We start from the raw sequence: 24,769 nt of genomic DNA, 5'->3' as shown, positions 1-24,769 counted from the left end.
CTTACCTTGTACAGGTTGTGCTGGCTTCCCCAGTATTGTGTACCCTCTTACCCTTCACCAAAGTTACCACTTATCTATTGTCAATTGTTTTTCCATCCCCACACCTCCCCTCCTTCGTAACCATCAAAGATTGTTTCTTTTTGTACGTGAATGTTTTCATGAGTTTTTACAGTAGTGATCTCAAACAATATTTACCTTTTGTGATTGACTAATTTCACTCAGCATAATGCCTTCCAGATTCTTCCATGTTATGAGATACTTCACAGAATCATCATTGTTCTTTACTATTGCATAATACTCCATTGTGTGTATGTACAATGTTTGTTTATCCATTCATCTGTTGATGGGCATCTAGGTAGTTTCCATCTTTTTGCTATTGTGAATGCTGCAATAAACATGGGTGTGCATATGTCTATTTGTGTGACAACTCTTATTTCTCTAGAATATATTTATTCCTAGGAGTGGAATTGCTGGATCATATGATATCTCTATTTTTACCTTTCTAAGGAGGCCATATCGTTTTCCAAAATGGTTGTATCATTTTGCATTCCCACCAGCAGTGCATAAGTTTTCCGGTCTCTCTGCAGCCTCTCCAACATTTGTTATTTTCTATTTTATTGATTCGTGCCAGTAACGCCGGGGTGAGATGGTATCTCATTGATTTGCATGTCTCTAATTATTTTTTTTTTTTTTTTTAATTATTAGAGATCGTGAGCATTTCCTCATGTGTCTGTTGGCTGCTTGAATGTCGTCTTTGGTGAAGAGTCTGTTCATTTCCTTTGCCCATTTTTTAATTGTATTATTTGACTTTTTGTTGTAGAGGTGTTGGATTTTCTTGTAGATTTTAGAGATTAGACCTTTGTCTGATTCGTAATAGCCAATTTTTTTTTTTTTCCCAGTCTGTAGGTTCTCTTTTTACTTTTTTGGTGAAGACTTTGATGAATATAAGTGTTTAATTTTTAGAAGATCCCAGTTATCTGGCTTATCCTCTGGAGCTTGTGTTTTTGGTTGTGGTTTGAATCTTGTTAATGTCTTGTATTAGGGCCTCTAGCATTGATCTTATTTTTTCTTCTATGAACTTCATAGTTTTGGGCTTTATATTTAGGTCTTTGATCCATTTTGAGTTAGTTTTTGTATACGGTGTGAGGTATGGGTCCTATTAATTTTTGCAGATGGACATCCAGTTTTGCCAGCACTTTTTGTTAAAAAGACAGTCTGTTCCCCATTTGATGGACTTTGGGCCCTTGTTGAATATCAGGTGACCATAAGTAGATGGATTTACATCTGGATTCTCAATTCTGTTCCATTGGCCAATGCATCTGTTGTCGTGCTTGTACCAGTCCTCCTACTTTATTCTTCTTCAATAGTGCTTTACTTATCTATGGCTTCTTCCCTTTCCATATAAAGTTAATGATAAGTTTTTCCATCCTTTAAACAATGTTGTTGGTATTTGGATTGTTATTGCATTGTATTTATAAATCACTTTGGGTAAAACTGTCATTTTCACAATGTTGAGTCTACCCATCCATGAGCATGGTATGTTTTTCCATTTATGTAGATCTCTTTGGGTTTCCTGCAGTAGTGTTTTGTAGTTTTCTTTGTATAGGTCTTTTACATCCTTGGTTAGATTTATTCCCAAGTATTTTATTTTAGTTTTAGGGGCTATTATAAATGGTATTGTTTTCCTGATTTCCTTTTCATTGTTCTCTTTATTGGTGTATAGAAATCCAACTGATTTTTGTATGTTGATCTTGTATCCTGCCACTTTGCTGAATCTTTCTAGTAGTTCCAGGAGTTTTCTTTTGGAGTCTTTTGGGTTTTCTATGTGTAGTATCATATCACCTGCAAATAGGGATAGTTTAACTTCTTCATTACCAATTTGGATGCCCTTTATTTCTTTTTCTTGCCTTATTGCTCTAGCTGGGGCTTCCAACACAATGTTAAATAAGAGTGGTGATAAAGGGTATCCTTGTCTTGTTCCTGGTCTCAAAGGTAATGTTTTCAGCCTCTCTCCATTTAGAATGATGTTGGCTGTTAGTTTTGCATAGTTTGCATAGATGCCCTTTATTATGTTGAGAGATTTTCCTTCTATACCTATTTTATTGAGGGTTTTTATCAGGAATGTGTGTTGGGCTTTGTGAAATGCCTTTTCTGCATCAATTGAGATGATCCTGTAATTCTTTTCTTTCCTTTTATTTATGTGGTGGATCACATTGATTGATTTTCTAATGTTGAACCATCCTTCCATTCCTGGTATGAATCCTACTTGGTCATGGTGGTTTTTTTTTTTTGTCTGTTTGTTTTTTTATGATACTGAATTCTATTGGCTAGAGTTTTGTTGAGAATTTTTTCATGTATATTCATGAGAGATATTGATATGTAATTTTCTTTTTTTGTGGTGTCTTTGGTTTTGGTATAAGGGTTATGCTAGCTTCATAGAATGAATTTGGATGTATCACTTCCTTTTCTATGTTCTGAAATAGTTTGAGTAGTACTTGTGTAAAGTCTTCTGTGAATGTTTGGTAGAATTCTCCAGTGAAGCCATCTGCGCCAGGCCTTTTTTTTGTTGGAGTTTTTTAACTACCTTTTCAATTCTTCTCTTGTTATGAATCTGTTCAAATTTTTGACATCATTCTGTGTTAGTTTGGGTAGATAGCGTGTCTCTAGAAATTTGTCCATTTCCTGTAGGTTTTCAAATTTTTTAGTATATAGTTTTTCATAATATTCTGTTATGATCATTTTTACTTCATTTGGGTCTGTTGTAATGTCCCCCATTTCATTTCTCTTTTTAGTTATTTGTGTCCTCTCCTGTTTTTCTTTTGTCAGTTTGGCCAGTGGTTTGTCAATTTTGTTGATCCTTTCAAAGAACAAACTTTGGTTTGTTGATTCTCTTGTTTTTCTATTCTCTATTTCATTTATTTCTGCTTTGATCTTTATCATTTTCTTTCTTCTGGAGGCTATGGCTTCCTTTTGTTTTTCTCCATTTTTTCAAGTTGTATACCTAAAGTTTTGATTTTGTCCCTTTTTTCTTTTTTGATGTATGCATCTATTGCTATAAATTGACCTCTAAATACTGCCTTTGCTGTGTCCCAAAGGTTTTGGTATGATGTATTTTTATTCCCATTTGTATCTATTAATTTTTTGATTCCTTTCCTGATTTCCTTTATTACCCAGTGGTTTCCAGGTAGGGTGTTATTCAGTTTCCATGTAATTGATTTTTTGTTTGCTCTTCCTGTTGTTAATTTCTACTTTGATGGCATTGTGATCAGTGAAGACACTTTGTATTATCTCAATGTTTTGGATTTCTTGACGGTTGCTTTGTGGCCTATTCTGGAGAATGTTTCATGTGTGCTGGAAATGAATGTGTACTTTGCAGCTGTTGGGTGGAGTGCTCTATATATGTCTATGAGGTAAAGTTGGCTGATTGTACTTTTACTCTTCTTTATCTTTGTTGAGTTTCTTTCTAAATGATCTGTCCTTGACTGAGAGTGGTGTGTTGAAGTCTCCTACTATTATTGTGGAACTGTCAGTTTCTCATTTTAGTGCTGTTAAAGTTTGTTTTATGTATTTTGGAGCCCTGTCGTCGCGTACGTAGATATTTATTATGGTTAAGTCTTCATTATGGATCATGCCTTTAATCATTGTATAGTGCTCTTCTTTGTCTTTTATGATGGATTTTGTTTTAAAGTCTATTTTATCTGAGATTAGTATCACTACTCCTGCTCTGTTTTAGAAGCTATTTGCTTGATATATTTTCCCATCCTTTGATTTTTAATAAATTTACGTCTTTGATTCTAATGTGTGTCTCTTGTAGACAGCATATTGATGGATCCGTCTTTTTTAAGCCATTCCGTCATTTTGTCTCTTTATGGGTGCATTTAGGCCATTTGCTTTCAGTGTAATTACTGGTAGGTGTGAGTTAATTGCTGCATTTTATAGTGCCTTTTTGTGCTGCTAACATGTTCTTTGTTCCTCTTTCCTGTGCTGAGTTCCTTTTGTTTGCGGATTTCCTTTTTCTTTCTTCTGTTTTCATAGATTTTATTTTTATCGAGAATTTCATTTTTCTTCTTTTTCTTGACGACTAGGTTTTTTAACTCTCTTTGTGGTTACCTTGAAATTTACCCTTACCTTTCTAGGTTTGAACCAGTCTATTATTACTTGGTATTGCCTTGCCTTCCTCTCCGTTACAAAGTTATATACCTACACCGTTTATTACCTCTTTTATTGTTCTGATGTTATTGTCCTTTAAAGGTTAACCTTTCTGGTTCCCCGTTGCTATTCTATTGGTTTTGGATAGTCCTTGAGAATTAATTTCCTAGGTTGGTATCTGGCTGGTAGAATCTTGCATCCTAGATTCAGGCTGTGGTCTGATGTTGTTTGTTCTCAGACCACAGGGCTCCCTTTAATAATTCTTGTAAGTTTTGTTTGGTTTTTACATATTTCCTTAACTTCTGTTTATCTGGAAATATCTTAATTTCACCATCATATTTGAATGGAAGCTTTATGGGATATATTATTTTTGGTTGGCAATTTTTTTTCTTCCCAGGTTTTATATATGTCATATCATTGCCTTCTTGCCTATATGATGTCTGCTGAATAATCAGAGCTTATTGTTTCTCCTCTGTATGTAACTTTTTGTTTTTCCTGAGCTGCTCTCAGGATTTTGTCTTTGGTTTTAGTGAATGTGCTGATGATATGCCTTGGTGTTTTTCTTTTGGGATCTATCCCATTTGGGGTTCGTTGACCTTCTTGGATGGTCAGCATTTCATTTTTCATGATATTAGGGAATTTTTTCTGTCAGCAGTTCTTCAATGATCATCTCTGTGTTTTCCATTTTCTCTCCCTGTTCTGGAGCTCTGATTACTCACAAATTTTTGCTTTTGATTGTATCTCACATAATTCTCAGGGTTTCTTCATTTTTCTTCATTCTTATTTTCTGAGTTTTGTTCAAACAGAGTTGTATCCAAGTGTTTGCCTTCAATTTCACTGATCGTGTCTTTCATCATTTCAAACCTTCTACTCAGCCCTTCTATGGCACTGTCCATTCCCGAAATCTTGTTCATCTTTTGGATTTCTAATTGTTGTTTTTGTATGGTTTCTAGTTGTGAATTTATTTTGGCATTTTGTTCCTCTATTATTTTCCTGAGTTCTTCCATTTTTTGTCTGTATTTTCTATGAATTTGTCTGCCATTTCCATAAATTTGTCTATTTTTTCCTCATTTTTGTCTGCTTTTTGCTTCAATTCTTGGATAGCTCAGAATATTAGAGATTTGAATTCCCTATGAGGTAGTTCTAGTGCCTTTTCTTTTCTTCTACAGGAATATCATCTGGTGCTCTAGTTTGAACATCTACTGGAACCATCCTGTCCTGTTTTTTTTATTATGTTCTGATATTGTCGGCTGTCTTTGGGACATTCAGTAGTTGTTTTATTTGTTTCTTGATAGTAGATTTGTTTGTTTCTTCCTGCTTTTTTATTTGGTTATGGCTGAGCAGGATGGCTTTGCATTCTTTGTTGTTTGCTCATCTGTAGTCATGATACTTTTCACCTTTTTGTCAAATGGGTAGGGCCAGTCACTTACCTATGGTGCAGCAGGGCAGTTTCAGCTGAAGAGGAGGGGCTGGGATGTTTTTTTGTGGCACATGCTAGGAACAACAGAGTGGGCCAGGAATCAGTGCTGGGCACGTTCAGATAGGCCATGCCTGTGCTGCTTAGGGTTGTGATGTTCAGCACATGGTGCAGGTAGGAAGGAAAGAGGGGGGAGGTTGACATGTGTGAAGCTAATATGGGTATGGGAAAAGAGATAGAGAACAGGATCCAAAAACAAAGGGGGAAAAAAGCTTGCTGTTGGAGTGAAGAGAGGAGAAACTGAGAAAAGCAAAAAGGAAATAAAAAGAAAAATAATAAGTAGTTAAAAATTTGGAAAAGAAAGAAAAGTCCCCAGGGATCCCACTGGTGCAACCATGAAGACCGGGGAAGTGGCTCTGAGGCTGCTCAGTATAGCCTGCCTAGAGGAGGTATAGATGTCACACAGTACCAGGTATTCAGGAGATAGGAATAGAAGGTAAGTATAGGCATATGAGAACTGAGAAATGAAGAAAGACAGAAAGGGAAAAGGAGCAAAAAAAAAAAAAAAAAAAAGAGATGCCCCCCAGGCATTACACCTACATGGGTACACAGATTGGTGGAGTGGCTCCTAAGCCATGAAGTGCAGCCTGGCTAGAAGGGGCTCCCAAGCTGCAAAAAAAAAGAAGAAAAGAAAAGAAACAAACAAAAGAAAACAGAACAAAACAAGCAAAAAAAAAAAAAAATCATGGGGAATCCCACCAGCATTGTGTTGTGGGATGGGGGAGTGGTTCCCCAGTGGAGCAGGCCTTCATAGCCTTTCAATAACAAGCAAAGATGACACACAGAACCAGGTGTTCAAAAGAATGGAGGGGGAGGTGGTGGGAGGCACGGAAGAGACCAAAAGAAATGGAAAGAAGCAACATCAGCTCTGGGATCCAGTCAATGTGGGCGGTGTGAATCCAAGGAGCCCTGGCGGAAGCACTTGTCTCCAGCCAAGAGATTGTGGCTGGCAGCAAGCAGATGAGGCTGAAGCAGGGTGGGGAGGAGAAGGAGGGGTGTTAGGAAAGCATATATCACTCATTACTGGGTTCTCTGTCTCCTCCTGGGAACTTTGTGAAGCTGCTTTCTCATACTCCCTGTCTGCAATGTTGGTAGGGTGTATCCAAGTGGAACAAATGCTGCACTTCTCAGCTGGCAAAGCCCCTGCAGTCAGCCAGGAAGCTCAGAGGTAGAACGGCAGGGAGAAGATGGGGCCTGGGAAAGCATGCATCAGTGGCTACTAGGTGCCCTGTCTCCTGCTGAGAGCTCTGTGAAGCTGCTTTCCTATGCTCCCTGTCCACCTATCCCCCACAAGAGTTCAAGATGGTGAATCTCTGACATGTCACCCGATAAGGGACCTCCGGACGTATCTCTCTTCACTCTCTGTCCTCTGTCAGCCTCTTACTCCATTCGGTGTTTGGCTGAGTTCTTTATCTCTTCATTTGAGACTTTAGGTTCCAGAAATGACGTTTGTCTCTGTTTTACTTAGTTTTTCAGGTGTTTGCTATTGAGGACGGCATGGTGCTTCTGTCTATGGTGCCATGCTGTCCGGAAGCGACACCATCTTTCTTCTAAGGAGCATTCTGGCTGTACTTCTTCCAAGACAGATTCGTTCATTCTTTTAGCAGTCCATGGTATATTCGATATTCTTTGCCAAGACCACAATTCAAAGACATCAATTCTTCTTCAGTCTTTCTTAATCGTTGTTCGACTTTTGCATGCACATAAGGCAATTGAAAACACCATGGCTTGGGTCTGGCACATCTTATTCTTCAAGGTGACGTCTTTGCTTTTCAACACTTTAAAAAGATATTTTGCAGCAGATTTGCCCAATGCAATGTGTCTTTTGATTTCTTGACTGCTATTTCCATGGGTGTTGATTGTGGATCCAAGTAAAACAAACTCCTTGACAATTTCACTCTTTTCTTGGTTTATCATGACATTGCTTATTGGTCCAGTGGTGAGAATTTTTGTTTTCTTTATGTTGAAGTGCAGTTCACACCTAAGGCTTTAATCTTGATCTTCATCAGTAAGTGCTTCAAGTCTTCTTTACTTTCAGCAAGGAAGCTTGTGTCATCTGCATATTTCAGGTTGTTAATAAGTCTTCCTCCAATCCTGATGCCTCATTCTTCATATAGTCCAGCTTCAGGGATCATTTGCACTGCATACAGACTAAGTATGGAGAAAGGATACAACCTTGATGCACCCCTCTCCTGACTTTAAACCATGCCGTATCCCCTTGTTCTTTTTGAATGACTTTCTCTTGATCCATTTACAGGTTCCTCATGAGCACAATTAAGTGTTCTGGAATTACCATTGTTCTCAGTGTTATCCATAATTTGTTATGATTTAGAGTCAAATGCCTTTGCATAGTCCATAAAACACAGGTAAACATCTCTCTGGTATTTTCTACTTTCAGCCAGGACCCATCTGACATCAGCAACGATATCTTGTTCCACATCCTCTTTTGAATCTGACTTGAATTTCTGGCAGTTTCCTATTGGTGTACTACTGCAGCCGCTTTTGAATGATCTTCAGCAAAGTTGTACTTACCTGTAGTATTAATGATATTATTTGATTATTTCCTTATTCGGTTCGATCATCTTTCTTTGGAATAGGCAAAAACATGAATCTCTTCCAGCTGGTTGGCCAGGTTAGCTATATTCCAAATTTCTTGGCATAGATGAGTATGCACTTCCAGCACTGTATTTGTTTGTTGAAACATCTCACTTAGTATTCTTTCAATTCCTGGATCCTTGTTTTTCACTAATGTCTTCAGTGCAGCTTGGACCTCTTCCTTCAGTATCATCAGTTCCTGATCATATGTTACCTCCTGAAATGGTTGAATGCCAACCAGTTCTTTTGAGGTAGTGACTCAGTGAATCTCTTCCACCTTCTTCTGATGCTTCATGTGTCTTTTAATATTTTCCCCATAGAATCCTTCAATATTGCAACCCAAGGTTTGAATTTTTTTTTTTTTTCAGTTCTTTCAGCTCGAGAAATGCTGAGTGTGTTCTTCCCTTTTGGCTTTCTATTTCCAGATCTTTGCACAAGTCATTATAATACTTTGCTTTGTCTTTTGAGCTGCGCTTCATCATTTCTTCTGTTCACTTTATTTTTTACTTTAGCTACTCCAAATTCAAAAGCAAGCTTCAGAGCCTCTTCTGACATCCATTTTGATATTTTATTTCTTTCCTTTCCTTTCCTTTCCTTTTAATGACCTCTTGTTTTCTTCATGTGTGATGTTCTTGATGTCGTTCCGCTACTCGCTTGATCTTTGGCCATTAGTGTTTAACATGTCAAACCTGTTCTTCAGAGAGTCTCTAAATTCAGGTGGGATATACTCAAGGCTGTACTTTGGCTCCCATTGACTTGTTCTAATTTTCTTCAGCTTCAACTTGAACTTGCATATGAGCAGATGACTGTGCCACAGTCAGCCCCTGGCCTTGTTTTGACTGATGATATCGAGCTTTTCCATCATCTCTTTTCATAGATGTAGTCAGTTTGATTCCTGTCTATTCCATCCGACAAGGTCCACACACGTAGTCACTGTTTATGTTGCTGAAAAAAGGTATTTGCAACAAAGAAGTCTTTGGTATTGCAAAATTCTATCTGATCTCCAGCATCCTTTCTATCACCTAGGCCCTATTTTCCATCACCGATCCTTCTTCTTCATTTCCAACTTTCACATTCGAATCTCCAGTAATTATTAATGCATCCCTATTGCATGTTTGGTCAGTTTGAGACTGCAGAAGCTGGTAAAAGTCTTCAATTTCTTCATCTTTGGCCTCAGTGATTGGTGGGTAAATATGAATAGGTTGTATTAACTGGTCTTCCTTGTAGGCATATGGTTATTATCCTATCACTGACAGCATTGTACTTCAGGATAGATCTTGAAATGTTCCTTCTGATGATGAATGAAATACCATTCCTCTTCAAGTTGTCATTCCCAGCATAGTAGACCACATAGTTGGCCAATTCAAAATGACCAATACCAGTCCACTTCAGCTCAGTAATGCCTAGGATATAGATATTTATTTGTTCAATTTCATTTTTGACGGTTTTTAATTTTTCTAGATTCAAACTTCCTAATTCCACGTTCCGATTATTAATGGACTTGGAAACTGGTTCTTCTTATTTTGAGTTATACCACATCAGCAAATAAAGGTTCTGAAAGCTTGACTTCATCCACATTATTAAGATCAATTCTACTTTGAGGATTCAGCTCTTCCCTAGTCATCTTTTGAGTACCTTCCAACCTGAGGGGCTTATCTTTGGACACTATATCAGACAATATTCTGCTGCTATTTCAAAGTTTTTCACTGGCTAATTCTTTTCAGAAGTAGACTGCCAGGTCCTTCTTCCTAGTCTGTCTTGGTCTGGAAGCTCAGCTGAAACCTTTTTGCCATGGGTGACCCTGCTGGTATTTGAATACCAGTGGCATAGCTGCCAGCAACACAACAACACACAAGCCTCCACTGTACCACAAATTAAAGAGCTTGAGAACCATATAACTGTTAGAGATTAAAGAGTATACAGTGTATAAACCGTATAAAGACAATACACAGTGATTATTTGTGTATGTGTTTCTAAATCATATATCATCATGAACTCCCACAATGGCCAATCATCAGCAGTAATCATAGATGATCCAAGAAGTAGGTAAACAAATATTTTGATAGATAGAAACTGATTACTACAGTATCGCCTTTAAGTTTTGTTTGGAACTGGGGTGGGTTTATACAGCTTCATTGCAGTATATTACAGAAATTGTGAGTCACATCTAAATCTAATAGTAACTCTACCATTTAGTAGAAAGGTAAACATGAGTTAGTCAATTTAGTTCTCTGAGCCTGTATCTGAATGAACCAATTCAAATAAAATTTTCTTTTTGAGGTTCCATGGTTAATGAGAGAATGACTTTTTCAATTGTTTATTCTAATATTTTGTAAATCAAACCCCTGAAAACCAAACCCATTTCCATGGAGTTAATTCTGACTCACAGCATGCTTACAGGACAGAGTAGAGCTGCCCCAGAGGATTTCCAAGCAGTAGGTGGTGGATTCTAATTGCTAACATCCTGGTTAGCAGCCAAGCTCTTAAACACTGTACCATCAAGGCTCCAAAACTTTACAAATAACAGTACATAATTCTAACCAATACTCTTTTAATCACTTGCAGAAGAGTCCCTTTTCTATGTGATGAATATAAATAAAATTAAAATTAGCAGCATCTTTTTTTTTTTTATCTTCTCACTTTCACAGACTTCAGCTTGTTCAGCTGAAAGTAATCTTACAAATCATTATATAACCAAAGTCTTTTTTTCTGAGTAAGTTTCTTTGAATACATTTAAAACAAAAGTTCTGAGGTGGGACCAAGATGGCTGACTAGGTAGAACTACCACGGATCCCTCTTGTAACAAAGACTCAGAAAAACAAGTGAATCGATCACATACATGACAATCTATGAACCTTGACCATCAAACACAGAACTAAAGAGTTGACCTGAGTGACAGGGGAGTGAAAGCCACACCCTGAAGCAGCGACCGCTTCTGGAACTGGCATCCCCGTCACAGCCTTGAGCCCTCGTGGTTTCCTGGTGCCAAGTGGCAGGGCTGATTGTGGCTTACTTAGACGGGGCAAGCACGGGACATAGCCCTAATCCCTAACCCTCTGGGGTAACCTCGGTAGACACTCAGCCAGCACAAGCAGGCTGCACACTGGCATGGCTAATGAGAGGATGAGAAAACATGGGGAAGCAGCAACTGTTTTCGGAGACTGGAGCCAGCGTCCCAGTCAGAAAACCTTGGTGTCGGGCTTTGGACTAAGGGCAGAGGAGCTGAGCATGGCTTCCTGAGATGGTGCAAGCACGGGACTCAGTCCTAGCCCCCTGAAGTAACCTCGCAGGAAACCCAGCCAGCACACGCAGGCAGCACAACAAAGTGGCTGACAGGAGGAGAAATCACCAGGAAGAAGCGACTGGTTTTGGAGCCTGGACTGCAGCATCCCAGCCAGGGAAACTCGGTGCTGGGTTTTGGAATAGGAGCAGAGGAGCTCACCACGGCTTCTGAAATGGCACAAGCATGGGATACAGGCCTGACCCTGGGGGCAATCTCAGACCAGCTAGCACACACAGGCTACATGGCCCTCTGGGAATCTCAGATAAAACAGTCATCACCAAGCAAGATAAGTAACTTTGTCTATATTGCTGGGTGCTACTCTCTCCTATCTGATCCCTCCCCTCCCTGCCCCAGGTGGCTTCATTAACACTGGAATTTCCTGGGCCACGAAGTGAAGTGCTCTGCCAGTTTTTTTTTTTTTTTTTTTCCTAACCCATTCTCCTGCCTGAGAGAAGCAGCTACTGACAACCCAGGGATGAAAAAGCCTTTCCTGACTTCTCTAAACTAAAATAAAAATACAGAACCAGTTCTAGCCAAGCATATGAGATCCACAGTCTTTGGCTTTCATCCCAACATGAAACAAGGTGGCTATTATTATGCAAAGGCAATTCTCATAGAGATCTGACTGTAATTGTTTTAGCAGATTACTGGAAAGTCAAGTTTTCCAGGTTTGATATCTCTACCTATTAAACAGAGCCTTCACTGATCCACAACAGGGAACTGAGGGCTGAAGCTCCACCCAAACCACCTAGCCACCTGCCAAAGGGGTCTGAGGATACTGACACCTACCAACCTTTAGAGGTACAAGCATTGGGTGCCTAAGGTACAGCTGCAGAGCCCACCCACCAAAGTGCTTTAGGAATAGAGATACACCTACCTCACTGGCAAGTGGGGGAAGGCTGTCAGCATCCTACCCCCTGCCACTACTAGAATCTGGTGCACACAACTATCACCACTACTCCTGTAAGTTAATAGGTGACAGTCTACACCACACACTTGGTGATGTAAAATAAGAACACCTAGGCTGATTCTATTTAAGAATAGTGACTGGACTCTCAGCCTTATATACCTGGTAACAACCCAAACCAGCTGGCAATAGGACATAAGTGATTGAAAAGCTACAACAATCAAGGCAGCGCAAACCAGTAGCCCATCTGGGTATACTGAAACAAAACAAAACAAGATAAGACTCAGTGAGCAAATATGAAATAAATCACTACTATATCTTATAGATGGGTCAGAGACAGCAGTCGATATCAAACCACATAAAGAAGCAGACCATGATTGCTTCTACAAATCCCCAAATTAAAGAATCAAAATCTTTCCCAAATGAAGATACAATCCTGTAATTGCCAGATGCAGAATATAAAAAACTAATATACAGAATGCTTCAAGACATCAGGGATGACCTCAGAAATGAAATAAGGCAATCTACACAAAAAGCCAAGGAACACACTGGTAAAGCAGTTGAAGAAATCAAAAAGATTATTCAAGAACGTAGTGGAAAAATTATTAAGCTGCAAGAATCCATAGAGAGACAGCATTCAGAAATCCGAAAGATTAACAGTAAAATTACAGAATTACACAACTCAATACGAAGTCAGGTGACCAGACTTGAGGAATTGGAATGCAGAGTGGAGGAGTTGGAGGATAAGGCAATTGACACCAATATAGTTGAAGAAAAATCAGATAAAAGAATCAAAAACAATGAAGAAACCCTAAGAATCATGTGGGACTCTGTCAAGAGGAATAATTTGTGTGCGATTGGAGTTCCAAAACAGGGAGGGATAACAGAAAATACAAAGAGAATAGTTGAAGATCTGTTGGCAGAAATCTTCTGTGGCATCATGAAAGGTGAAAGGATACCTATCCAAGATGCTCATTGAACCCCATATAAGATTGATCCAAAAAGAAAATCACCAAGGCATATTATCATCAAACTTGCCAAAACCAAAGATAAAGAGAAAATTTTAAAAGCAGCCAGGAATAAAAGAAAAGTCACCTACAAAGGAGAATCAATAAGAATAAGTTCAGATTACTCAGCAGAAACCATGCAGTCAAGAAGGCAATGGGATGACTAATATAGAGCACTGAAGGAGAAAAACCGCCAGCCAAGGATCATATATCTAGCAAAACTCTCTCAAATATGAAGGTGAAATTAAAACATTTACAGATAAACACAAGCTTAGAGAATTTGCAAAAAACAAACCAAAGCTACAAGAATTACTAAAGGAAATTGGTCAGAAAATCAATAATATCAGATACTAACACAACACAAGGCCACAGAAGAGAACATCCTGATATCAACTCAAATAGGGAAATCACAGAAACAAATTAAGATTAATTTTAGAAAGGAAAAAAATGCTCAAAACAGGGAACCATTGACGTCATTATGTAAAAGATTACAATAATCAAAAAAGAGGGACAAATACAAGAGGCATAGATCTTCCATATGGAGAGGAAAATGAGGTGATATAGGACGATACAAGCTAGGTTTTTACTTAGAAAAAAAGGGGTAAATATTAAGGTAACCACAAAGAGGTCTAACAATTCCATAACTCAAAAGAAAAACCAGGAAAAACATAATGACTCAGCAAACATAAACTTGACTACTATGAAAATGAAGAACACACAAATTACACAGAAAAACGTCTCAGCACAAAAAGGTAAGTGGAAAAATGAAATTGTCAACAACACAAACAAAGGCATCAAAATGACAGCACTAAACTCATAACATACTTATCTATAATTACGCTGAATGTGAATAGACTAAATGCACTAATAAAGAGACAGAGAGTCTCAGACCGGATAAAGAAACACGATCCATCTGTATGCTGTCTACAAGAGACACACCTTAGATTTAGAGACACAAACTAAAACTCAAAGGATGGAAAAAAAAATATGTCAAGGAAACAACAATCAAAAAGGGCAGGAGTGGCAATATTAATTTCTGACAAAATAGACTAAAGTTAAATCCACCAGAAAGGATAAAGAAGGTCACAACATAATGATTAAAGGGACAATTGACCAGGAAGACATAATCGTTTTAAATATTCATGTACCCAATGACAGGGCTGCAAGATACATAAAAGAAGCTTTAACAGAATTGAAAAGTGAGATAGACACCTCCACAATTATAGTAGGAGACTTCAACCCACCACTTTCGGGGAAGGATAGGACTTCCAGTAAGACGCTCAATAGAGACACAGAAGATCTAATTGCTATAATCAACCAACTTGACCTCATAGATTTATACAGAACACTGTACCCAACAGCTCCAAAGTATACTTTTTTTTCTAGTGCACATGGAACATTCTCTAGAATAGATCATATATTAGGTCAAAACCAACCTTTGCAGAATCCAAAACATCAAAATATTACAAAGCATCTTCTCAGACCATACGACCATAAAAGTAGAAATCAATAACAGAAAAAATCAGGGAAAAGGAATCAAATATTTGGAAACTGAACAATACGTTGCTCAAAAAAGACAGGGTTATAGAAGACGTTAAGGCGGGAATATAGAAATTCACAGACTGTAACGAGAATGAAACCACTTCCTATCAAAACCTCTGGGACACAGCAAAAGCAGTGCTCAGAGGTCAATTTCTATTGATAAATGCACACATACATAAAGAAAGAGCCAAAACCAGAGAGTTGTCCCTACAACTTGAACAAATAGAAACTGAGCAACAAAAGAATCCATCAGGCACCAGAAGAAAACAAATAAAAAAAAATTAGAGCTGAACTAAATGAATTAGAGAACAGAAAAACAACTGAAAGAATTAACAAAGCCAAAAGCTGGTTCTTTGAAAAAATTAACAAAATTGATAAACCATTGGTCAGACTGACTAAAGAAATACAGGAAAGGAAACAAATAACCCGAAAAAGAAATGACATGGGCCATATCACAACAGACCCAACTGAAATTAAAAGAATCATATCAGATTATTACGAAAAATTGTACTCTAACAAATTTGCAAACCTGGAAGAAATGGATGAATTCCTAGAAGAACACTACCTACATAAACTAACACAATCAGAAGTGGAACAACTAAATAGACCCATAACAAAAAAAGAGATTGAAAAGGTAATCAAAAAACTCCCAACAAAAAAAAAAAGCCCTGGCCCGGACGGCTTCACTGCAGAGTTCTACCAAACTTTCAGAGAAGAATTAACACCACTACTACCAAAGCTATTTCAAAGCACAGAAAATGATGGAAAACTACCTAACTCATTCTATGAAGCCACCATATCCCTGATACCAAAACCAGGCAAAGACATCACAAAAAAAGAAAATTACAGACCTATATCCCTCATGAACATAGATGCAATAATCCTCAACAAAATTCTAGCCAATAGAATTCAACAACATATCAAAAAAATAATCCACCATGACCAAGTGGGATATACCAGGTATGCAAGGCTGGTTTAATATTAGAAAAACCATTAATGTAATCCACCATATAAATAAAACAAAAGACAAAAACCACATGATCTTATCAATTGATGCAGAAAAGGCATTTGACAAAATCCAACACCCATTTGTGATAAAAACTCTCAGCGAAATGGGAATTAAAGGAAAATTCCTCAACATAATGAAGGTTTTTTTTTTTTTTTTTAATGAAGGGTATCTATACAGAGCCAACAGCCAACATCATTCTGAATGGAGAGAGCATGAAAGCATTTCCCTTGAGAATGGGAACCATTCAAGGATGTCATTTATCACCATTCTTATTCAACATTCTGCTAGAGGTCCTAGCCAGAACAATTAGGCTAGACAAAGAAATAAAGGGCATCCGGATTGGCAAGGAAGAAGTAAAATTATCTCAATTTGCAGATGACATGATCTTATACACAGAAAACCCTAGGGAATCCTCCAGAAAACTACTGAAACTAATAGAAGAGTTTGGCAGAGTTTCAGGTTACAAGATAAACATACAAAAATCACTTGGATTCCTTTACATCAACAAAAAGAACATCGAAGAGGAAATCATCAAATTAATACCATTCACAGTAGCCCCTAAGAAGATAAAATACTTAGGAATAAATCTTACCAAAGATGTAAAAGACCTATATAAAGAAAACTACAAAGTACTAGTAGAAGAAACAAAAAGGGACCTACATAAGTGGAAAAACATACCTTGCTCACGGAAAGGAAGACTAATTTACTAGTGCAAGAAACTAAAACGGACCTACATAAGTGGAAAAACATACCTTGCTCACGGAAAGGAAAACTTAACATAGTAAAAATGTCTATTCTACCAAAAGCCATCTATATATACAATGCACTTCTGATTCAAATTCCAACGACATTTTTTAATGTGATGGAGAAACAAATCACCAACTTCATATGGGAGGGAAAGAAGCCCAGGATAAGTAAAGCACTACTGAAAAAGAAGAAGAAAGTGGGAGGCCTCACTCTACCTGATTTTAGATCCTATTACACAGCCACAGTAGTCAAAACAGCCTGGTACTGGTACAACAACAGGCACATAGACCAATGCAACAGGATTGAGAACCCAGATATAAACCCATCCACATATGAGCAGCTGATATTTGACAAAGGCCCAGTGTCAGTTAATTGGGGAAAAGAGAGTCTTTTTAACAAATGGTGCTGGCATAACTGGATATCCATTTGCAAACAAATGAAAGAGGACCCATACCTCACACCATGCACAAAAACTAACTCCAAGTGGATCAAAGACCTAAACATAAAGACTAAAACGATAAAAATCATGGAAGAAAAAATAGGGACAACATTAGGAGCCCTAATACAAGGCATAAACAGAATAGAAAATATTGCCAAAAACGACGAAGAGAAACCAGATAACTGGGAGCTCCTAAAAATCAAACACCTATGCTCATCTAAAGACTTCACCAAAAGAGTAAAAAGACCACCTACAGATTGGGAAAAAATTTTCAGCTATGACATTTCCGACCAGCCAGATCTCTAAAATCTATATGATTCTGTTAAAACTCAACCACAAAAAGACAAACAACCCAATTAAAAATAGGGCAAAAGATATAAACATGCACTTCACTAAGGAAGATATCAGGGGCATAACAGATACATGAGAAAATGCTCTCAATCGTTAGCCATTAGAGAAATGAAAATTAAACTACAAAGAGATTCCATTTCACTCCAACAAGGCTGGCATTAATCCAAAAAACACAAAATAATAAATGTTGGAGAGGCTGCAGAGAGATTGGAACTCTTATACACTGCTGGTGGGAATGTAAAATGGTACAACCACTTTGGAAATCTATCCGGTGTTTTCTTAAAAAGTTAGAAATAGAACTACCATACAACCCAGAAATCCCACTCTTCGGAATATATCCTAGAGAAATAAGAACCTTTACACGAACAGATATATGCACACCCATGTTTATTGCAGCATTGTTTACAATGGCAAAAAGCTGGAAGCAACCAAGGTGTCCATCAATGGATGAACGGATAAATAAATTATGGGAATATTACACATCGATAAAGAACAGTGATGAATCTGTGAAACATTTCATAACATGGAGGAATCTGGAAGGCATTATGCTGAGTGAAATTAATCAGATGCAAAAGGACAAATATTGTATAAGACCACTAGTATAAGATCTTCAGAAACAGTTTAAACAGAGAAGGACACATTCTTTTGTGGTTACCAGAGAGGGGAGGGAGGGAGGGTGGGAGAGGGTTATTTACTGATTAGATAGTAGATAAGAACTATTATAGGTGAAGGAAAGGACAACATTCAATACAGGGAAGGTCAGCTCAACTGGACTGGACCAAAAGCAAAGAAATTTACTGAATAGACTGAATGCTTCGAAGGTCAACGGAGCAAGGGCAGGGATTTGGGGACTATGGCTTCAGGAGACATCTAAGTCAATTGGCAAAATAAATTCTATTAAAAAGACATTCTGTCTCCCACTTTGAAGTGTGGCATCTGGGGTCTTAAATGCTAACAAGCGGCCATCTAAGATGCATCAATTGGTCTCAACCCACCCGGCTCAAAGGAGAATGAAGAACACCAAGGTCACAAGGTAATTATGAGCCCAAGAGACAGAAAGGGCCACATGAACTAGAGACTTACATCATCCAGAGACCAGAAGAACTAGATGGTGCCCGGCCACAACCAATGACTGCCCTGACAGGGAGCACAACAGAGAACCCCTGAGGGAGCAGGAGAACAGTGGGGTGCAGACCCCAAATTCTTATAAAAAGACCAGAGTTAATGGTCTGACTGAGACTAGAGGAACCCCTGTGGTCATGGTCCCCAAAGCTTCTGTTGGCCCAGGACAGGAACCACTCCAGAAGACAACTTATCAGACATGGATTGGACTGGACAATGGATTGGAGAGAGATGCTGATGAGGAGTGAGCTACTTGTTTCAGGTGGACACTTGAGACTGTGTTGGCATCTCCTGTCTGCAGGTGAGATGGGAGGGTAGAGGGGGTTAGAAACTGGCCAAAGGGTCACGCAAGGAGAGACTGGACAGACGGAGTGGGCTGACTCATTAGGGGTAGAGTAAATGGGAGTATGTAGTAAGGTGCATATAAGTTTATATGTGAGAGGCTGACTCTATTTGTAAACTTTCACTTAAAAAAAAAAAACTAGTTTTAAAGCACAATAAAAATTATTTAAAAACAAAACAAAAACAAAAGTACTTATTCATCTCTCATCCCTGCATTTAATATTTTAGATAACCCAGTGGAGACTCACCAAAAACCCTCATGCAGGACTTCTTGACCTGGTTGTTGATTCTTGTTTTTGTTTTTTGTATTCACTTGGGAATGTCCAGTGAGACTTGGGCACCACAGAACAGGTCACTAACGACACAGAATGGACCCAGGGAAGGAGTTTTTATAATTTTTCTGAATTCTTTACAGGTGTATTAAGGGTCAATTCAGTAGTGAAAGAATCACATATATTTGGCTAGATCCTTTCAATATTACTATTTCACTAATGTTTTATGGAGTCATCTATTTTATAGATTGCTTTTCAGTAATTGCATAATAATGATGTGTCTACACATAACAGTTTGTTCACCAGTTTTGATTATATTGGCCAACAAATTTAATAAATTAAAATAGAACGTGATAAATTCAGTAAAATGTATAAGCAAAAATCCTTCAAATATCACACAGTTTGGAAGCTATTTTTTATTTAAGTATTATGTATTTTCAAATTGTATTCATTCTGTTGGAAAGTCCTATTTAACTATAAAACAATGTTTTATTATTGAAACAGGCTATAAAAAGGTATTATTACTCACTTTGTTGGGAATAATATTCTTAAAATATGAAATAATGCATTTATTTATTTATTTTTCTTATTTATCTTTATTGTAATACCACACTCTTTTTTTTTATTATTTTTATTGTGCTTTAAGTGAAAGTTTACAAATCAAGTCAGTCTCTCATGCAAAAATTTATATACAGCTTGCTATACTCTCCTAGTGGCTCTTCCGTAAATGAGACAGCACACTCCTCTCCACCTTCTATTTCCATGTCCATTCAGCCAGCTTCTGTCCCCCTCTACCTTCTCATCTTCCCTCCAGACAAGAGCTGCCCACATAGTCTCATGCGTCTACTAGATCCAAGCAGCTCACTCCTCACCAGTAGCCATTTTCTATCTTATAGTCCAGTCCAATCCCTGTCTGAAGAGTTGGCTTTGGGAATGGTTCCTGTCTTGGACTAACAGAAGGTCTGGGGGCCATGACCTCCTGGGTCCTTCTAGTCTCAGTCAGACCATTAAGTCTGGTCTTTTAACGAGAATTTGAGGTCTGCATACCACTGCTCTCCTGCTCTATCAGGGATTCTCTGTTGTGTTTCCTGTCAGGGCAGTCATCGGCTGTAGCCAGGCACCATCTAGTACTTCTCATCTTAGGCTGCTGTAGACTCTGATTTATGTGGCCCTTTCTGTCTCTTGGGCTCATACTTACCTTGTGTCTTTGGTGTTCTTCATTCTTCTATGGTTCAGGTTGCAATTTTTCATTTCTATATACTATCCTAAATGTTCTTAGACTATCCACGGTCTCTAGTATCTGAATTAATAATATGTTTCAACTGAAGAGTAATATTGGTTGTATATAAATTTTTTTAAAGGTTTTGAAAATATTTCAACTTTTTAAATTTTTGGCAAAGACAAGGCATTGAGTATGTGCTGAGAGCTTATTGTAGGAGTGGCTCTGATTGTTTATAAATCATATTAATCTTCTCATATAGTAGGCTCTTATCCTTCTAAAGCCCAGTTGGCAACTTCACAGCCCTAATTATTGACCTTGGGTAGTCCTGTTAATAAATCACTTCCTTGGATTTACCCAGATAAACCTTATTGAAGACAACCTTGACATCTATCTTCCATAGCAGTATAAACCACAACCTAAACCCATTGCCATTGAGTCGATTCCAATTCATAGTGTCCCTAGTGCATAAGATCTTCTAAATACACGAAAATCTCTCTGCCTATTCCCTATACCTGCCAGTTCTGAATATTAGAAATATAGGAATAACCACTAAAAGTAAAAATTAATAGAAATAAACCTAAGATTCATTTTCTTTCCATTATATCCTCATTCTAAAATATTCATTGTTTTCTAGTCCTAATTTATTTATACTGGAAAATAAATTATATATATTAGAACTGCATGCTGAATAGTAACTTCAAAGCAGGCTGTTTCCATTCCAATTTTCTATATTAAAAAAAAATCTTACTCTTTAGAAATTATTGGAAAATATATTTCTTTTACTCTGATGGGAACATCATCACCACAAAGAATGTAAAAATTGTGGCTTGGGGATATATATATATATATACATTTTTTTTTTTTTTGGTCAAATGTCAGTTTTCTTAATCCACTAAGTGTATTCCTTGTCTTTAGGTCTCGAATAATAATTTCATAGTAACTGTGAACCCCTGAACAGATTTGCACCTGTAGCTTGGGCACTGATGCAGAAATATTTTTGTCTACACTTTCACAAAGAAGATTCTCTGGATATTTCTCCTCAGGGCTCCCATCACCTCCTTGTTCCTCAGGCTATAGATGACTGGGTTGAGCATAGGGGTGATGATGGTGTAGAAAACAGCCAGAACCTTGTTTTCTGTGGGAGATTGGAGTGACCTTGGGTGGAGATAGGTGTAAGCAAAAGGTGCACAGTACAAAGTCACCACAGTGAGGTGCATACTGCAAGTTGAATAGGCCTTCTTCTTCCCTTCTGATGAGGGCATGTGATAGACAGCAAAGAGAACCCGGCCATAGAAATAAGTAATGCCAATGAAAGGAAAAAATAGGAAAGAGATGGTGCTCACAAACACTGTGTACTCATAGACCCAAGTGTCCATGCAAGCCAGAGTCACCATTGCAGGGACATCACAGAAGAAATGATTGATGGCCCTAGATCGGCAATAGGGGATACGGAGCAAATATGCAGTATGGGCACAGGAGTTAATAGAACCCACTACCCAAGATCCTGTAATCATTAGCACACACACCCTTTTGCTCATATGGATAGCATAATGAAGAGGAAAACAAATGGCCACATAACGGTCATAGGCCATGGATGCCAAGAGAAGTGGTTCTGCACCTGCCAAAGTCAAAAAGAAGAAACTCTGGACTCCACATCCAATGAAGGAGATAGACTTGATTCCAAACAGGAAGTTGGAAGCCATCTTGGGGACTATGGTAGAGATGTAATTCAGGTCCATGAAGGAGAGCTGACTAAGTAGGAAATACATGGGTGTGTGGAGACGGGTGTCCAGGAGAATGAGGAGGGTCATGGACAAGTTGCCAATCAAAGCCATCAAGAAAATGAGAATGATGAGAATGAAGAGGCACAGGCCAATCCTCGATGGTGGAAACAACCCCAATAAGGTGAAATCAGTTGATGTTTGGTTATAATTTTCCATCAGCCATTCATGTGTTTTTGCTAAAAACAGAGAAAAGAGTAAATAAGTTAGGTAAGTTAAGCTTTTTTTTTTTTTTTTTTAATTCCTTAGTTTATTCAGACTATGACTGATTTATGAAATTTTCTTCTCTTAAAAAAAGGACTAAACTTAGCTACTTTGAAAAAGAACCCTAGATTTTCTGGCGCCTTGATAAAATTTGAGGAGGCAAACATTTATGGCCAAAACATGTCATAAGAAATTTATGAAGTCAAAGAAAAAAAAATATCTATAATGATTTTTATTGTCCCATATAAAATTAGGGATCAACAAGGTCAGATTTTATACTCAAGTTGTAAGCACTGAAAGTCTATTATAGACTTGTATTAGAAATAAATTTTTATTACCCTCAAGGGATATGTTTTTTTTCCTACATTTATGTCCTAAGATTTTCGGCAGCAATGTATCAGCTCATGCTGAGGAGCTGTATTTCTTTCTTGAGTGCTCTGTACACAATTACGACAAATCAAACTTCCTTGAAGTGTGATATCATTATTTGGATCTTCCGTTCAGGTATCTGTGATGAATTATCATTGCCAAGTACCATTTACACAAAGTTATATTAATTTTTTTTCAATTTTCCCTGTTGTGCATTCCTGTCTACCTCCTCACTCAATTTCCAAATTTCTAGTTAAAGCAGACCCATTACTGGAGCATCTGTATGCCATGACCATTGTAGCTGCCATGACTCAGCTCAAGCTTTCCCCAAAGAGGAAGTGCATTCTGTCATTCTGCTTACCTGATGCTTAGCTGACATAGCACATTGCACCTTCTCTTATTCATTCCTCTTTTCTCAATTGTTTTCTTGTATTTAAAACTCAATTACATGATGATTAAATAATAAAAATGTTATAAATTTAAAAAGAAAAAGTATATACAGTGATTAAGAATGAGAACTGAAGATGAGACAATGACAGATAAAATAATTCAGGTCCTTTGGAAGAAGGAATTTGGATGAAGAAACGGTCTCTCACTTAAATATAAGGAAGAATAACATCTTGAGAATTTTCTAGATGGAGGTATGTGGGAGAATTCTCCAGAAGGAAGACCACAAACGTATCACCTATGTCCAAAAAGGGTTGCAGTGTTCAGGACTGAAGTATTATGTTAAAGATAAAGTCACCACACCTTTGAGAAAGTCTCCAAAATGAAAGGAGATTCATACACATAAGGACGGGTTACAATAATCAAGGTATGTGTGGGCTTACCCGTGCTTACTAATCTCTAGTGCACAATTTCACCTGTGGTGAAAAACAGGTGAAATTGTGCATTATAGGTTAGTAAGTAAACACAATTGAGCCAGTGCATACCTTGCTTATGGTAAACCCTTGCACACCTTGCTTACTGGTTAATCTGCCCCTGCACATACATGTGTATACACATACATACATATACACTTATATACAGCAAGCTACAAATGACTGAGAGAAAATACAGGGAGAGGAAAAAAATTCTGAAAAACATTGCAAATCTTCAGAGAAGACTGAGAAGTTATTAAATCAACATTACAGAATATTGTGCTATATAAAAGGAAATATCAGGTAACAAGAAAGGGCTCCTGGGAATTAAAAAGATAATAATCTATATAAATGATTTTAGATTAACATTTTGAAAGTATTTATAGAGAAAATCTTGCAGAAAAAAAAGAAGACAACAATATAAAAGGACTGACATTTAGAAACGATAAGTGAATTAAAGTGGTTAAGTGCTACGGCTGCTAACCAAAGGGTCAGCAGTTCGAATCCGCCAGGCGATCCTTGGAAACTCTGTGGGGCAGTTCTACTCTGTCCTATAGGGTTGCTATGAGTCAGAATCGACTCAACAGCACTGGGACTGGGTTAAGTGAATTAAATATGTAATGTAGGAGGTGCCTACATGTGTTTATGGGCATTCCTAGAAATGGGTATAGAAAAATAATTATGGAGTTAATATAATCAAAGGAAAATAATCAGAACTTAAATTCATGAGCCATCATATTCAAATGCATGCAAAGCACATAGAAAAATAAATGAGAACTATATTACTGGAAAGTATTTTCTTCAAAATTCTAAATGTCTTCAGGAAAATATTTTCTTGAAAAGCCTCAATATCAGCTACAAAGCGAAGATTCTAAACCTGTCTTGACAGAAATAATAGTAATAATAAGAAGAAATACATACAGGATGACCAAATACTGTCAGGTTTTCTAATAAAGTTCAATTTTTATGTATAAACAATAAATCCTAGAAGCTTAAACAATACTGTCAAACCCTCCTCACAAGTCACGAAATGGGATGTAACTATGTTGGGAGAATGGAGGAAAGGCAAGGGGTTTGGAGGGGGGAAGTAG

At 37.7% G+C, this 24,769-nt stretch overlaps 1 protein-coding gene across 1 annotated transcript; it reads right to left on the bottom strand.

The window, feature by feature from the left end:
- Window positions 1-21,465: 21,465 nt before the first annotated feature.
- Window positions 21,466-22,404, bottom strand: LOC126070449 (olfactory receptor 2L8-like). Its single transcript, XM_049874649.1, has one exon. The coding sequence runs from the start codon at window positions 22,402-22,404 to the stop codon at window positions 21,466-21,468; it is 939 nt and encodes a 312-aa protein (XP_049730606.1).
- Between the last annotated feature and the right edge of the window lie 2,365 nt (window positions 22,405-24,769).

Source organism: Elephas maximus, chromosome 2, assembly GCF_024166365.1.
Source record: "Elephas maximus indicus isolate mEleMax1 chromosome 2, mEleMax1 primary haplotype, whole genome shotgun sequence".
In the NCBI taxonomy this organism is placed as follows: domain Eukaryota; kingdom Metazoa; phylum Chordata; class Mammalia; order Proboscidea; family Elephantidae; genus Elephas; species Elephas maximus.
Note: the sequence above shows the minus strand (reverse complement) of the source record. Positions and strands in the feature narration are given on the sequence as shown.

Excerpts from the sequence above, each read along its gene's own strand:
- LOC126070449 (XM_049874649.1), bottom strand. The coding sequence starts at position 22,404 with ATGGAAAATTATAACCAAACATCAACTGATTTCACCTTATTGGGGTTG.